The 17,280-nt window shown below is 37.0% G+C and overlaps 1 protein-coding gene across 1 annotated transcript in view; it reads left to right on the top strand.

Annotated features, from left to right (window-relative positions):
• RAD51D (DNA repair RAD51-like protein) overlaps positions 1-17,280 on the top strand; it is a 160,059-nt gene that overhangs the window by 55,948 nt on the left and 86,831 nt on the right. The window contains exons 4-7 of the mRNA XM_090018827.1: positions 3,058-3,139; positions 3,546-3,680; positions 3,877-3,984; positions 4,065-4,155. Coding sequence (XP_089874953.1) covers positions 3,058-3,139; positions 3,546-3,680; positions 3,877-3,984; positions 4,065-4,155 — 416 coding nt within the window. The remainder of the gene's footprint in view (positions 1-3,057; positions 3,140-3,545; positions 3,681-3,876; positions 3,985-4,064; positions 4,156-17,280) is intronic.

Here is a 17,280-nt window from a genome sequence, read left to right as displayed (position 1 = left end):
TAGTTCCGGTTCCTCGCTGCAGGTTGATCCAGCTGAATCTTTTCCATTACCTATCCCTCCTTTTCCTTTGGAATCTGTGCCCTCCTTACCGAACCAAACTTTATCCTCTTCCATATTTAATAATCCTCCATTGGTATATGTGCGTAGAGCTCCACTTCCGCAAGAGCCTTCATCTTCTTCTTCTCCTAAGGTAAGTTTTACTGACAGTAGTGATCTTCAGGATGATGATAGCAGGCCTATTGCTCTACGAAAGGGGACAAGACAATGCACCTTATATCCCATATCTCATTATGTCTCCCATGCCAGAATTGGACATCAAATGAAGTCGTTTATTTCAGCCTTGTCTGCTGAAATCATTCCTCTGAACTATCACCAGGCAACACTTGATAATCGCTGGAAGCTAGCTATGCAAGAAGAAATGACAGCTTTGGTCTCTCAGCATACCTGGGATCTAGTTGATTCCACACCAGATGCTGACATTGTTGGATGTAAATGGGTATATACAATAAAGTACAAATCTGATGGTTCTATTGACAGGTACAAGGCCAGATTAGTCGCGAAAGGGTATACTCAGACATATGAAATTGACTTCTTTGAAACTTTTTCTCCTGTGGCACGGATGGGTACCATCCGTCTTGTTCTCTCAGTATTTGTTCAGCACGGTTGGAGCTTGTGTCAATTAGATGTGAAAAATGCATTTCTTTATGGGGATCTATCTGAGACCGTTTACATGCAATAACCTCCAGGTTTTGAGGTTGAGGGGGAGTGTCAGAAGGTGTGCAGATTGAGAAAGGCGATTTATGGCTTGAAACAAAGTCCTCGTGCATGGTTTCAAAAGTTGTTTGAAGTGATGTCAAGCTTTGGCTTTAATAGATCGGTAGCAGATCATACACTTTTTATAAAGAAAACTAGCTCTGGCATAGTTGTTATGGTGGTATATGTGGATGACATCATTCTTACAGAAGATGATGTGAAAGCTATTGAAGCCACAAAGGCTCATCTTCAAAAACACTTTGTTACAAAAGACCTTGGTTCACTCAAGTATTTTCTGGGTATAGAAGTTGCTAGAAGCCGTGAAGGGATGGTTTTGTCTCAACGGAAGTATGTTCTTGACTTATTAAAAGAAACGAGCATGTTGGACCATAAAGTTCAGTTGTTTGAAGAAGGGTCAAAACCTGTTGATAGCAAAAGCTATCGCTTCCTAGTAGGGAAGTTATTATATGTAACTGTGACCAGACTAGATATTGCTTTAGCAGTAAGCAAAGTTAGCCAGTTCATGGACAAACCAACTGAGGTACACTGGAATGCAGCCATAATGATTCTCAGATATCTAAAATCCTCTCCTGGAAAGGGGTTACTGTTCAGGAAAAGTGGAACTCTGGAGATAGTAGCCTATTCTGATGCTGACTATGCTGGATCTGTAGTAGATAGAAAGTCTACCACAGGATTCTGTGTGTTTTTGGGAGACAACTTGATTTCATGGAGAAGTAAGAAACAAAATGTGGTTTCCAGGTCGAGTGCAGAATCAGAATATCGGGCTATGGCCCAAACAACTGCTGAATTGATATGGGTTCGCACTGTTCTTAATGATCTCCAGGTGAAGGTTTCCTCTCCAATGACCATGATGTGTGATAACAAAGCGGCAACATATATAGCAAACAATGCTGTCTTTCATGAGAGAACAAAGCACATTGAGGTTGATTGCCACTATGTAAGAGATATGATTCAAGCTGGTCATATCACTACAAAATACCTAAAGTCTGAAGACCAAGTTGCATATATGTTTACAAAGCCTCTTGCTAGGCCAAATTTCTCCAGATGTTGTGACAAGCTGAGCATGATAGATATCTATGCTCCAGCTTGAGGGGGAGTGTTGAGAATAGGTGGTTTTTAGGTTAAGCTCTCCTATATTAGAGGTTTTCTGAAATATTATTTTCATAAGGACTTAGATATAATTTTTCTGTTTTGCCTCTCTCTATTTAATATAGAGAGAAGCCCTAATCTTAATTAACGAGTTCTATTGTGCAGCCGTCTCTCTCTCTTTTTCTCTCTCTTTCTCTCTCTCTCTACACTCACAGGTGGTTGTACACCCCCATCGCATTCTACAGTTGGCAAACTCATGACTCAGACTCCCATTGTCTTACCCTTGACTCGCGGGTTAGTGCGTTGACTCAGTAACTCAGACGAGTTATAACTGTATTTGTTAGTGTTAGCACACAAATAAGACATGCAAATAATCAAACTTCAAGCTGTAAAATAACTAAAATAAGCACATCATGCCAATAATTAAGCTATAGAAGTATACAACTATACATGAGCATTAACAATTTTCTCTTAACAGTATTAGATTCTCCAAAACAAGTACCTTTTCTATAAGAACTCTGCATTAAAATCATAAAATGCATGATAAAAAAGACATAATAGGCATTAGGATCAGTGACCCTGGATCGATGATCCATTTGGGATCCGAACAAAGTTGACTCAGATGATTCCCGAGTTTGCCAACTATGGTTTCTTGAGTCTTCAAGAAGTAACTATGTTGCATAGCCCATGAGAAATCTTTAAGACTGGGCCAGTTATACCAAGTCTAGAATCAAAAGAGATTTCATCCAAGCTACCAAATAACAACCTGCGTGGAAAATTACTTGAATACACTGTTGGGCCTTTGGTTTTCTCGGGCTCTAGGTTAGAACTTCAAGCTACCTGTATGAGTCTCCATATTTAAGCCTGGCAATGTGTGTGTATCATCTTGAACAATATAGGGACTTGGGCAACTTGACGTGACTCCTGTGAGTTTGAGGCCAAGAATTGTTCAGTCTCTTGGTACATAGTCTTAAAAAAAATGCTTTTATTTCATAGTAAGTTACAAGCATTTTTCAATTGTAATTGTCACCAATCAAACTTAGTTTTGCAGCTAATTTGACATGGAACACACTTTAGTCACAAGTTGAGCCTAACTGCAAGCTCTGCCTGTGTAATCAAAGAAACAAAATTTTGGATGGTTCTTTAATTTATGTCGTGTATTTTTAACATTGATTGATACACATTTATGCTCAGGATTGACTCCCTTCTTGAAGGCGGCTTGTGTGAAGGAAAACTGATAGAGTTGGTGGGCCCATCTTCTTCTGGTAAAACACAAGTACGAGGTTTTACTTCTTGTACTGGTACAAGTTATGATGAGTATGTATTTGTCTGTATTCTCTTTAAAGATACTGCAAATGTCTTTTTTTTTTCTTCAAATCTTTTGGGAGGTCACTTAGAGTACACAGTCCATGATTACAAGTTAGGAGGTGCTCCAGGAGTTGTTTAACTGAGGAATTATTCTTAAGCCCTATCTGTAGGATTGAAAAGTAATTCTTGGCAGATGACTGCTATCATGTGCGATGTAATGAAAGCTTCTCTCAAAAATCATCTCACTTTTTTTTTTTATCCAAAAGTACCTCTCATTTTATCATGAAGTTATGGAGACTTGATATTAAGGTTTTATCTGGGTTACTGTGTAATAGTATTTCGTGTATTATTTATGTTCCTTAAATAATAAACAGGTTTGTCTTGCTGCTGCCTCACATATTGCGTACAAGTACATATGTACTGTTATGTTCTTGGACACATGTAATTCATTTTCGGCCAAACGTGTTGCATGCTATACAAGTTGTCTTCTCAAATCTTTGGCAAAAGAGGTAATTACTTTTGTTCATTTTTTCTACTGGAAGTATCTCTTAAACATGTATCGGATTTGAATGCAATGTTAGTTTTACGCTCAATTTGCATGATTTTTCTTCCGAGCAAAATGTTGCTATTTGATGTTTGGCCTTTTGTGTAGGGCTGGTAATTGAGTTTTTCATATCATAGCTTTGACACCAATAATACCAACAGGATGAAGTGCGATGTCTTAAAGGAGTGATGAATAATATCGTTTGTTGTTCAGTGCTCGACATTCTTGATTTATGGGAAGTGTTGCATCAGCTTGAATCGACATTTCAGGTCTTTGTTCTACCAGGATCTTAATGTTGTATTGAAAAATAAATTTCTTGGCATAAAGTACATTATTTCCATTTCTATAGGTGAAAGGCCAGTGCACCAAGATGCGGTTGCTAATTATTGACTCCATCTCATCTCTAATAGCCCCGATACTTGGGGGAAGAAGTTCTCATGGTATACTTTTCATAAGCTTACACTTTTCCTTTTTTCCTTTTTTGCAGTATTATATGGTTGAAGACAAAATGCTTTGCTTTTGGGATTTTCTGATGGATTCATGTGAATAATCTGAGTTTGGAGCCACTATTTTGAAACTTGTAATTGTGTCAATAAATGTCAAGCTTCTGATGTGTTATATGTAAATGTTTGCCTGCTTGCTGTGAATATATTGAGCTTTCCTACAGTAGTCTATTTCTCTACAGAAAAGTTGCATTATATGTCAGGTAGAAAGCCTGATTCTTTTCAAGGATTTCAAAAACATCAGAAGGAAAATATGAAAAACTAGCAACCATGAGAAGGATATTATTGAAAAATTCAAAGGAGTACAGCACAAAATTGGATTATTTTTTTGTTTAATAAGCTAATTTTTATATGATGGTTGACCACATGCAGCACAAATGTCTAGCACGGTAGTCCATTGGCTATTAGCAGTCATGAATAAGATGCTTTATTTTCATACGGTGGTGCAATCTTTTATTTGCACGGCTACTATTTTCATAAATTATTGATCTCTATTATTAAGTGTTTGTTAGTACTAGTTATTCCTTATGTATGAAGTAAATCAAACTGCAGTATCAAATACTAAGGCACTCATAATTTATTCAAGTGATACAATCATAATATTGTGCAAACAAGTCTCTTCTTGAAATGATATAAAAAAGGAATACATCTAACTCTTGCATGAAGAGTTCAATGTATCATATGATTTTGCATGATTATTATCACAATTTCACCTCCTGGGATATCTTCCACATCTGTGTCAAGATTGAATGTAACATGTCAACCTGATCACATGGCTGAGCTTATGTCAATCAAGCCTAATTTGTAAGAATTAGTCCCTCACAACCAACGGCTTTATTGACTAGTCAACTCTATGTTGATTAGTCCAAAAGGAACCCAATAGCTCTTTTTGGTCAAAGACGAAATAGTCACTATAAAAACAAAAAAGGACAAAAAGAACAAAATAAAGTAAAAGTATCAATGTGCCCTTAATGGGCACAACCTATTATAAGGATTGAAATAACCAAAATACCCCTAATGGGTATTTACCTATTGCATCATTATATATATATATATATGTATATATATGTGTGTGTGTGTGTGTGTGTGTGTGTGTGTGTGAATACATACAAATGCAATAATATAATTTATAGAAAAACTTTTATTAATTCTTACTAGTTACCATAATATTAGTAAAGAAGTATGTGTGAACTTATATGTTCTTCATGCATATTGTCAATACTCTCTCTCTCACTGAAATATGAAAACTAGAAATATGGGCATTTCCTACACTTTTTTTTCAAGTCCAACCATGTGGATGTGCTTGGCATGGTGAATTTGCTAGGAATAAACCATTGCATCGTGTATTTTTTATGAAAAATGTGATTTTTGAATGCTTGAATATTTATGAAGATTATGAGCCATTGATTTTAAACCTTTAAAAATCTCGTTTATACATCAAAATCGGATGATTCAAGAGCGGGTTCTTGTAAAACCAATTATGCAGATCACATCTGTACGGTTAGATTCAAGAGAAAAGAACAAAAAATCCATGAAAATCGCAGTTCACACATTAGTTCTCATATTTCCAGTTCTCATATTATAGTGACTATATATATATCACAAGAAATACCGATATTAAAGGGAATATCTCGTGATATTTTCAAAATATCGCCAGAAGACAAAATATCACGATAATATCACAATATTTTTGAGAAAAAACTCTTTTTTTATATTTTAAGTTTGCAATTCCTATTTTTGTGTTTCTTTTATATTTTTAAAACCTTTAAAATTTGTTTCTTTATATTTTTGGAACAAAAATAATGCAAAACTTATTATTTTCTTATATTTTTGGTTATTATTTATATTTTTTCAATTTTTTAAACTCAAGATTTTTCAACTTTTGAAAATCTCTTCGAGAAATACCTTCGCCGAGATAATACCTTGAACGATATAGGTGACTATGATATATATATATATATATATTATTAATGTGTATGTGTTAAATAAAATATGCTAAATGAAACGTGCTAAATGAGTTTTTTAGGGTTTTTTTGTTTTATTTTTAAATTCTGACCATTCAGATTTTATAGGGATCAACTCTTGATGTGTTCGATTCTGACACATGAGTGGGTTTTTATAATGTTCAAAAAATCAATGGTTCAAAATCTTTGTAAATTTTCAAGGCTCCAAATATCATTTTTTTCATCGAAAACACATGATCCAGGTCAGGATTCCTCGTAAATCGACCACGCCCAACACATTTATGGGGTCAGAACTGCGAAAAAAACACCAAAAAAGTAGAAAACCCATTTAGCATGTTTCATTTAGCATATTTCGTTTAGCACAAACCCATTTCTCTCTCTCTCTCTCTCTCTATATATATATATATATATATATATAAAGAGCGAGAGAGAGTGAGAGAGAGAGTAACTTCCTACACCGATATGTGCCTAAGGTCTCCACCCCTGCCATGTCTCAAAATTATGCCCTCCATCCCTGCCTCCATGCCCGCACGGGTTTTGAGTTTAACCTCCATCCCCGTTTCATATCCTCTATCACCGGTCCAAACGGGGCAAGGCGGGGCGGGGCCCCGTTTCCCCTCGGTCTACTGCCATCCCTAAAGGAGAGGAAGGTTTACTAACAGGGATCGGGAATGGGGCTGGGTAGGGCAAGGCGGGGTGCGAGAAAGCGTAAGTCCATCCCCGCACGGGTTTGGATTTTAACCTCCATCCCGGCCTCCATCCCTGTTTCATATCCTCCATCCTCAGTCCAAACGGGACGAGGTAGGGCGGGACCCCGTTTCCCCCCGGTCCACTGCCATCCCTATCTTTGCCTACCACCCCCTTTGGGGCTTTTAAAGTGTTCTTTTCCATGTTTTTCTCGAATCTGACCGTACAAATGTGTTTTGTGTTTGATTTTTTAGGAATGGATCATTGGATTCAAATGCGCAGGTAAGTTTTTATAAGATTTGAAAATCTGCTATGTAAATTTTTTATAAATGTCATAAATATTCAATGCTTAAATCATGTTTTTATATCGAAAAAACATAATCCAAGTGTCATTTCCTAGCAAATCGACCATGGTGAATGCTTATGCATGGTCATATTTGGGAAAAACAACTCGGAAACCCCCCTTTGCTCCTGGTAGGCTGACGTAGGCAGACTACTCCCTTCTCTCTCTATATATATGTATATACACAGACACACACATTTCCCATCTCACATGAACTTTAGAAAGTCTTGTTGCTCGTTTTTGTTTCCCAACGCATTCCCATTTCCATTTCCCTTCTTGGCAACCTTGATTGTGATACACTTTTTTGTGTCTGACGTCACTTCCCATTTTGGAGTATAATAAGGATTGCAACTTGTCGTAAGCCTTTTTCTATGCTTTATGGTAGGCAGTGTGTTCAAATCACTGTCACTGATATCACCTATATATTGAAAATATCACAATATTATCGGCTATTTCAAGGTAGCTAATAATATCGGGAATATATCGCGATATTTTTAAAATATTGCCAGAAGACAGTATCACAATATTTTTGGGATTTTTTTTAAAGTTTGCATTTCCTGTTTTTTTTATATATATATATTTTAAAACATGTTTTGTTATATTTTGGAAATAAAAATAATGCAAAAATTATTATTTTCTTAGTTTTTTTGCTATGTCACGTAGGTGTGGGTGTGACACTTTAAAAAAAACTTGGGTGGGGGTTGAGGGAGGGTGTATATATATTTATAGGGAAACTAGAATATGTTTACCAACCAAATATGTTTGCTGATATGAATTGAGATTTTCATAGATTTTTTTGCAAATCTAACCCTGCAAATGCATTCGGCGTGGTCCATTTGCTAGGAATTGACTATTGGATCATCGTAATCAGATCAAGTTATACATCGTAATTGAATGATCCAATATGGTGATTTTTTTTTTAAAAAGTAAAAAAACCTATGAAAATCTTGGTTCATACCAGTAAACATATTGGTATGGTAAACATATTTCAGTTACCCTATATATATATACACACACTTTCAAAAGACTCAAAACAAACTTAGATTGATTCAAACCTGGGTTTGCTTTATCCCTGGTCTGAATTAGGTTGAGTTAAGGCAGACTCAACAGACCCAGGTATGAATCTTACTTAAGTCAAAAGACTCAAAACAGACCCAGATTGATTCAAACTTGGGTTTGCTTTGAGCCTTTGACCCAGTTCTGAATCAGGCTGAGTCAAGGCGGACCCAACAGACTCTGGTGTAATTCAGACTTGGTTCTGCTTTGACGCAAGACATAGTTTGATTGGGTCAGAATAGGTCCAGGATTCAAATTTGGGTTACTTTGAAAGTTTGGATCAGACTTGGGTCTAAACAACCCAAATCAATCGAACCTTGATCAAGCCTGAGTCTGACCCAGTTAACACCTGGCTGCTTGCATGTGCCAGGTGTTATAAAACAAAAAAAACAAAAGGGAAACGAGGAGTGAAAAAGAGAAAAGGAGAGTCTTAGCGTCACAACAGAGGAAGAAGAGGGCGAGGTGGTGGAAAAGGAGGAGAAGCAGGAGGGAGCAGAATAGAAGAAAACTTAGAAAAGGAGAGAGAGAGAGACCTTCATGGCCGTCGTCGCCATCAGAAGAGCTGGAGGAGAGGAGGGGTCGGGCAGGGTTGCCGCCGTCGAAAGAGGAGGAGGAGAGGAGGGGTCGGGGAGGGCTGTCGCCGTCGGAAGAGGAGGAGAGGAGTCAGGGAAGAGGTGAGTGTCATGCCCTAAACACCAGCCCCCCCTCTTGATTTTTTTTAATGGTCCAAAATGAACTTGGTCAGAGTTGATCGAGTCCATTTTGGACAAATATGCCGCACCCAAGGTTATGTTGACTGCATTGGGTGCCGCACCCGCACTCGCATCACGTAATTTTTCCTTTTCTTTTTTTGTATTTTTTATTATTTCTTGTTTTGTAATAGGCCATGCCCGTTAGGTGCATTTTTGTATTTGTTCCTTTTTGAAATTGTAGTATTGGGACTAAGCCCAACTAGCTGTTGGGCTAGTCCAAAGGCTAGGCTAGTCAAACTACCGTTGGACTTGTTAAAATGTAAACTGTAATATATATATATATATATATTATTTAATATTATTATATTTTCTTTTATTATTTTCTTTTTCTATTTTTCTTTATTTTCTTTTTTAGCATCTAGTTTAATAGAAACTAGAGCTGTTGGAACTTGACTGTGCAAATAGCTGTTGGACTGTAGTCCAACAGCTATAATAAATGCTGTTGGACTATAGTCCAATAGCTATAATAATAAATGCTGTTGGACTGTAGTCCAACAGCTATATTAAGAGACGTTGGAATCCAACGTCTCTTTTGGAGAGCTCAAAATGAGCTCTCCTCTCTCCCACTTTTTTGTATATATAGGGGTGAACCCCTTCAATGTATATTACCATGCTTCTTAAGCATTTTGTTCATGCATAAAGTATTATTTATTTTTCAAGTGTTCTTCCTTTTATACCCTTTCAAGGGTCATGCTTGTAGTGTCTCCAATAGACATTTGTTTGTGAGTTATTTGTGCATTTGTTGAAGACCGAGCTACGAAATCCTTAGATCTTGAAGTGCTTCCGCCTCGATTTCCGTGCCACATTTACAAAAGGTGTTTCATCACCTTGTTCTTGGCTTAAGAAGATTTGTTTGAAGAAAGGCGAACTTGTGCTACAAAAAATTTTGCTTTTGTATCCTCTCTTATTCCTTTGTCTACTCTTTTTCTTTTCTTTTTATTTTTCTCTCTCTCTCCTCATATTTATTCCTCTCTTACCCTTGTAAAAGATGGATGACAATGATAAGATCACCATCATTCCTATGAAGCTAAATGATACTAACTATGTAATGTGGGCTTCAATTATGAAGCACCACATTTGGGGAAAAGGTTTATGGGGTATAGTGGATGGTTCCGATTTGGAACGTAAACTATCTCTTACCAAGAAAGAGGGTGATAAAGAGGTTCCTCTGACGGAAGAAGAGAAGAGTAAGGCATTAACCACTTATGAAAAGAAATGGAAAGAATGGAGGATAGGGCATGCAAAAATTATGTCATGGCTCATCAATAGCATAGACATTAAAAAATGCTCTAGTCTAGCTAAGTTTGAGCATGCCGATAAGGCTTGGGAATACCTCAAAAACATGTATTCCCTTAAAGATATTGCACATGTATGCAATTTACAAGATAAAGTTCGGACAATGACTCAAAAAGATAAAACTATTCGAGAATATTATAATGAGTTGTCCGAACTTTGGGAAGAGTTGGCGCTTCTTGAGCCCAAATGGCATTGTGCCGAAGACATCGAGCTTCGCCAAAAGCAACTCGATATGGAACATTTCTATCAATTTGTGAATGGTCTAAGGCCGGAGTTTGAATCCACCAAATCGGCCCTTTTACATCGTGGAAAAATTCCTTCTATTGTTGATACTATAGAATTTCTTTTTTGGTTCATATCGCTGACCCCAATTGTTTTGGGATGAAGGCGTAGTTGTTGTTGTTGTTGTTGTTGTTGTATTGTTGATACTATAGAAGAGCTCACTATGGAGGAAAATAGACTTAGAAAAAGTACTCCAAAAGTTGATGATGACTCTGTTTTAACTGTATCTAGACCGGGAAATCATACTCGTACTTACAAGCCGCCTCATTTTGGAAGGCAAAACGACAACTTTGATAAAAGAAAAGTTATTTGTCATTATTGTCATGAACCGGGGCACTATAGGCCTCAATGTCCAAAGTTAAAAAGAAGAGAAGAAAAAAGAGTTGCATCTGTTGAATCTGAGTCAAAAGATCAAGATGCACCTGTGTCTATGGCTCAACTGATGGAAATCCTTCAACCTCTTCTCAAAGGGGTATCCTCCTCAACCGAAGCCTCAACTGGAGCGGCAATTGCATCTTTCTCCGGTCCAGGTAACTTTCCTTGACTTTTAGATTCTGGTGTTTCTTTTCATATGACCCCAAATGTTAATAGTCTATCCGAATGTCTTAAAAATAACTCAAGTGTGTCAAAGGTTTTTACAGCCGATGGCACATCTCTCGAAGTAAAAGGAATATGATGTTTTGAAAATCTTCAAAAATCCAAAAGATTTTTTATCCCAGAAGTTAGATATATCCCTAAACTTAATTTGAATCTCTTATCTATCTCGCAAATATCTGATTATGGATGTAATATCTCTTTCTCTTCTCATGGTTGTTGGGTACAGGATCGCCAGTCAGGGAAGCTGATTGGGGAAGGCCATAGAGAAGGAGGACTTTATTACATGGACTTTTTGGAATTACCCAAGAATGCATTTTGTTATAATATTCAAAAATTATAATTGGATTTATGGCACAAAAGGCTTGGCCATCCTCATATGTCTAAAATTCAATATTTTCCAAGTTTGGAAAAATTTTGTAATTCTGAAAATTTTTCTTGTAAAGACTGCATTCTTGGCAAAATGAAAAGGTTACCATTTCTTAGTAGAACTTTTGTTTCCTCACAACCACTTGAGTTAATACATTCGGATGTTTGGGGCCCTGCACCAGTTATTTCCAAAGGTGGTTATACATATTATGTCATTTTTGTTGATGACTTTTCTAGACATACTTGGATTTATTTTCTTAAACATAAATCTGATGTCTTTGCTAACTTTCAAATATTTCATAAAATGGTTAAAAATAAGTTTCAAAATGATATTTCTGTTTTTCGCACTGATTTAGGGGGAGAATTTATGTCCAACGAATTCAAAGACTATCTCAATTTACATGGTATTACACATCAAAGATCATGTCCACACACTCCACAACAGAATGGCCTAGCCGAACGCAAACATCGGCACATTATGGAAACTACTAGGACATTGCTAATTGCAAATCAAGTTCCAAAAAGTTTTTGGGCTTAAGCGGTCCTAACTGCCACCTACCTCATTAATAGGATGCCATCTTCCTCATTAAAGAATACAACTCCAATAGAAAAGCTTGTTAATTTAACTCCAGATTATTCTAGATTAAGAGTCTTTGGATGCAAATGTTTTGTTTTCACCAACAGAAATGACAAACTCTCTCCTCGTGCAATCCCATGTGCCTTTTTAGGACATGCTGATAATCAAAAAGGCTACAGGTGTTTCGATTTTCAAAATGACAAATTATATGTGTCAAGAAATGTATCTTTTTTGGAAAAAGAAAGCTTCTTTGAATTTGAAAAATCCAAGGATGTCACTGAATACTCGTTTTTAATTGATCCAACTTCAAAATCCAATGAATGTGATGTTGGATGTGACCTTGACAATGATCAAAGTCCTATTGTTGTTGAAAATGATGATAATGAAGAGCAAATCCATAGGGATGTTAGTCTACAATATTCAAGACGTAGAGAGCAAAATCTTCCATGTGCATTACAAAAATACTCTGAAGTCTCACCTAGAAGAACGTCTAGAATCTCTAAACCTCCAGAAAAATTTGTGTCTTATGAATCTTTTTCACCCACGTATAGGGCCGCCATTACATTAATACAATCATATGTTGAACCATCATCCTATTCTCAAGCAAAAAATCATATAGAATGGATAGAAGCCATGAAAATAGAATTGGATGCACTAGAAAAGGCCAATACTTGGACGATACAAGATATTCCTCCGGGTAAGAAACCTATAGGTTGTAGGTGGGTATACAAAGTCAAAACCAAAAGTGATGGGACCCTGGAAAGATATAAGGCCCGTTTAGTAGCAAAAGGATATGCTCAAGAGTATGGCATCGATTATGAAGAAACATTTGCTCCTGTGGCCCGTATGACCACTGTTAGAACTTTAATAGCCTTGGCCTCCATTAGAACATGGCCTATCTTTCAATTAGATGTCAAAAATGCTTTCTTGAATGAGAATCTCGTTGAAGAAGTATACATGGAAGCCCCACCTGGTATTAGTATCTCTAAGGGTAAAGCTCTTCGTCTAGAAAAAACTCTTTATGGTCTTAAACAGGCTCCAAAAGCCTAGTATGACCGATTTAGTCATGTTATGCTTGATATTGGTTTTCAACCTTGTTTAACTGACACTGCTTTGTTTGTTAAGAAATCCGATGCAGGCATCATTATTCTTCTTCTCTATGTGGACGATATGATCATCACCGGAGGCGACAAACAGGGAGTTGCAAATATTAAATCTCTTCTTAAAACTCACTTTGAAATGACTGACTTAGGTTTATTAAGATATTTTTTAGGCATTGAAGTTGCTTATTCCCCTCGGGGTATTTGATATCTCAATCTAAATTTGCTCTTGATATCGTTTCCAGGTCTGGAATTACAGATGATAAGAAAGTAGACACTCCAGAAGTGGTCAATGTTAAAATGAAAATTGATGATGGAGAACTTCTTGATGATCCTACTCCTTATAGACAGCTTGTTGGAGCTCTTTCTTATCTTTCCATTACTAGGCCAGATATAACTCATGCGGTTCATACAGTCAGTCAGTTTCAGCATGCTCCCACCTCCGTGCACATGGGAGCGATTTTGCGTATTATTAGATACTTAAAATCCTCTCTTTCACGAGGACTCTTCTTGTCTGCTTCATCTTCATTAAATTTAATTGCATATACTGATGCTGACTGGGGAGGTGATCCCAATAATAGACACTCAACTACTGGTTTTTGTGTGTTCCTAGATGAAACCTTAATTTCGTGGAGGTGCAAGAAGCAGCAGAAAGTCTCTCTTTCCTCCACCGAAGCTGAATACAGAGCCATGACAACCACCACTATGGAGGTTGTTTGGCTCAAACGATTGCTGGCGGATATGGGAGCTAAAGCAACGCAAGCTTCAAAGATGTGTTGTGACAACAAAAGTGCGATCTACATTGCAAGCAACCGGACATTCCATGAGCGCACTAAACACATTGAGATGGACTGTCACTATGTCAGAGAGGAATACTTACATGGAACCATTGATCTGCCATATGTTACATCAGAATATCAATTAGCAGACTTCTTCACCAAGCCTCTCGCTGCTCCCAGATTGCACTTCCTCTTAGACAAACTTTCGCTCATTGTACCGTAAGTTTGAAGGGGAGTGTTAAAATGTAAACTGTAATATATATATATATATATATATATATCTTATTTAATATTATTATATTTTCTTTTATTATTTTCTTTTTCTATTTTTCTTTATTTTCTTTTTTAGCATCTAGTTTAATAGAAACTAGATATTTGATCCAGTCAAGTTCCTGTTGGAACTTGACTGTGCAAATAGCTGTTGGACTGTAGTCCAACAACTATAATAAATGCTGTTGGACTATAGTCCAACAGCTATAATAATAAATGTTGTTGGACTCTAGTCCAACAGCTATATTAAGAGACGTTGGAATCCGTCTCTTTTGGAGAGCTCAAAATGAGCTCTCCTCTCTCCCACTTTTTTGTATATATAGGGGTGAACCCCTTCAATGTATATTACCATGCTTCTTAAGCATTTTGTTCATGAATAAAGTATTATTTATTTTTCAAGTGTTCTTCCTTTTATACCCTTTCAAGGGTCATGCTTGTAGTGTCTCCAATAGACACTTGTTTGTGAGTTATTTGTGCATTTGTTGAAGACCACCATTTCATTACAGGACTAGCCCAACAACTAGTTGTGCTAGCCCTCTTCTTCTTTCTCTCTCCTATATACGGAATCTCTCCCATATTTTAGGTATTATTTTCTTAAGCATTTTGTGGTTGAATATGATATTATTTTTTATATTTGTTATGCTTTTTTGTGATCTATTGTGAATGTGCCCTTGTGGCTTTGTATTTGCCCCTTTAGTGGCTTGTGTATTGCCTTAGTGGCCTTGTGCTTGTGCACTTATTTGCTTTTAGTGGCATTGTGTTTGTATTTTTTTGTCATTCCATTACATGGTATCAGAGCTTTGTTCTCTTTAGATCTTATTGTATTTTCTCTCTCTTTTCTCCTATCACTCTTGTTTGAGGTTCGTGGCTGTGGAAAGAGATTATCTTGGAGTGATGGCTATCTTGCTTGGTTGTGTCTTTTGCTTCCTCCTATCATGACCGATAAAAAACTCATGACAGAGATCTCATTCAAGCTTAATGATTAACTACCTCATGTGGGCTGCTGCCATGGAGTATCACCTTAAAGGGAAGAAACTTTGGGGGTATGTGAGTGATACTACTAGAGAGCCACAACTCATACTCACAAAGAAGGATGGTGATCAAATTAAAACACTTGATGATGAAGAATGTGAGAAAGTTCTTCAAGACTATCAAATCAAGATAGAGCATTGGGAAGCCGAAATGCTCAAATCTTGTCTTTGGTTTTTAAATAACATGGAGCTCAAGATCACCACAAATATAGTCAAATTAAAAAAGATGTGTGGTACTTGTGTTCCTCAAAAGTATACAACAACAACAACAACAATAACTACGCCTTCATCCCAAAACAATTGGGGTCGGCGATATGAACCAAAAAAGAAAATCATTCTGGGTCTTCCACATGAATCCTTCTCCTCCAATCGTTTCTATCCAATGCCATGTCCTCGGTGAGGTTCAAAGCATTCATATCCTTTCCTATCACCTCCATCCATGTCTTCCTAGGCCTACCCCGACCTCTTTTAACTAATATATTTTCCCATTTCTCCATCCTTCTAACTGGAGCATCATTAGGCCTTCGCCGAATATGTCCAAACCACCGTAAACGATTCTCTCTCATCTTATTTTCAATGGGTGCAACGCCTACCTTCTTACGTATCTCCTCGTTCCGAATCTTATCTTTTATTGTATTTTCACACATCCATCTCAGCATACGCATCTCAGCTACACTCATTTTTTGAATATGATGTCTCTTGGTAGCCCAACATTCCGTACCATATAGTAAAGCGGGCCTAATAGTCGTCCTATAAAACTTTCCCTTCAACTGCAATGGCATTCTACGATCGCACAACACTCCAGTTGCACTTTTCCATTTCATCCACCCAACCTTTATCATATGATTTACATCTCCATCAATTTCTCCATACTTTTGAATGATAGATCCCAAATATTTGAAACAATTATCCACCGGTATTTCTTGCTCACCAAGCTTCACTACACTCTCATTACTACTTCGTTGCTTACTAAACCGACATTCCATGTATTCTGTCTTACTCTTACTCAACTTAAAACCTCTTGCATCCAATGTCTGTCTCCATAATTCTAACTTAGCATTAACCCCAGCTTTAGACTTATCAATCAAAACAATATCATCAACAAACAACATACACCACGACATATTTTCTTGAATTGATCTCGTAAGCTCATCCATCACTATAGCAAATAGGAAAGGGCTTAAAGCATATCCTTGATGTAACACAACCGTTATAGGAAAATTGGTTGTCACCCCTCCACAGGTGCAGACATTAGTTACTACTCCTTCATACATATCCTTAATTATACTAATGTACTTGAGAGAAACACCATTCTTCATCATTGTCCACCAGAGAACGTCCCTAGGTACTCTATCGTATGCCTTCTCCAAATCAATAAAAACCATATGCAAATCTTTGTTCATCTCTCTATTTCTCTCAATAAGTTGTCTAAGAAGATGTATAGCTTCCATAGTTGATCTTTTAGGCATAAAACCAAAATGATTCTCCGATATCATGACAACCTTCCTCAACCTAGACTCAATCACCCTCTCCCAAAGTTTCATAGTATGACTCATGAGTTTTATACCACGATAGTTTGTGCAATCTTGTATATCACCCTTATTTTTATATAGAGGCACCAAAGTACTCTTCCTCCACTCACTAGGCATCTTATTTGTCCGCCAAATCTTGTTAAAAAGATTTGTCAACCATTCTAAACCTTTCTCTCCCAAGCATTTCCAAGCCTCGATAGGTATACCATCTGGGCCAACTGCCCTTCTTGATTTCATTTTCTTCAAAGCCTCTGCAATTTCTTTCTTTTGAATCTTGCGCATGAAGTCACGATTCATCTCATGAAAAGGAATGGAGAAGTCTCTAAGATATTGTTCCTCAAAAGTATGTTTGTGCAAAAAGATTTGGCACAACAATATTTCATCCAAGACAAGATTAGAACCATGAGACAAGGTGATAAGAGTGTTAAGG

Source organism: Nuphar pumila, chromosome 10 (genome assembly GCF_984573655.1).
Source record: "Nuphar pumila chromosome 10, dmNupPumi1.hap1.1, whole genome shotgun sequence".
Classification (NCBI taxonomy): domain Eukaryota; kingdom Viridiplantae; phylum Streptophyta; class Magnoliopsida; order Nymphaeales; family Nymphaeaceae; genus Nuphar; species Nuphar pumila.
Note: the sequence above shows the minus strand (reverse complement) of the source record. Positions and strands in the feature narration are given on the sequence as shown.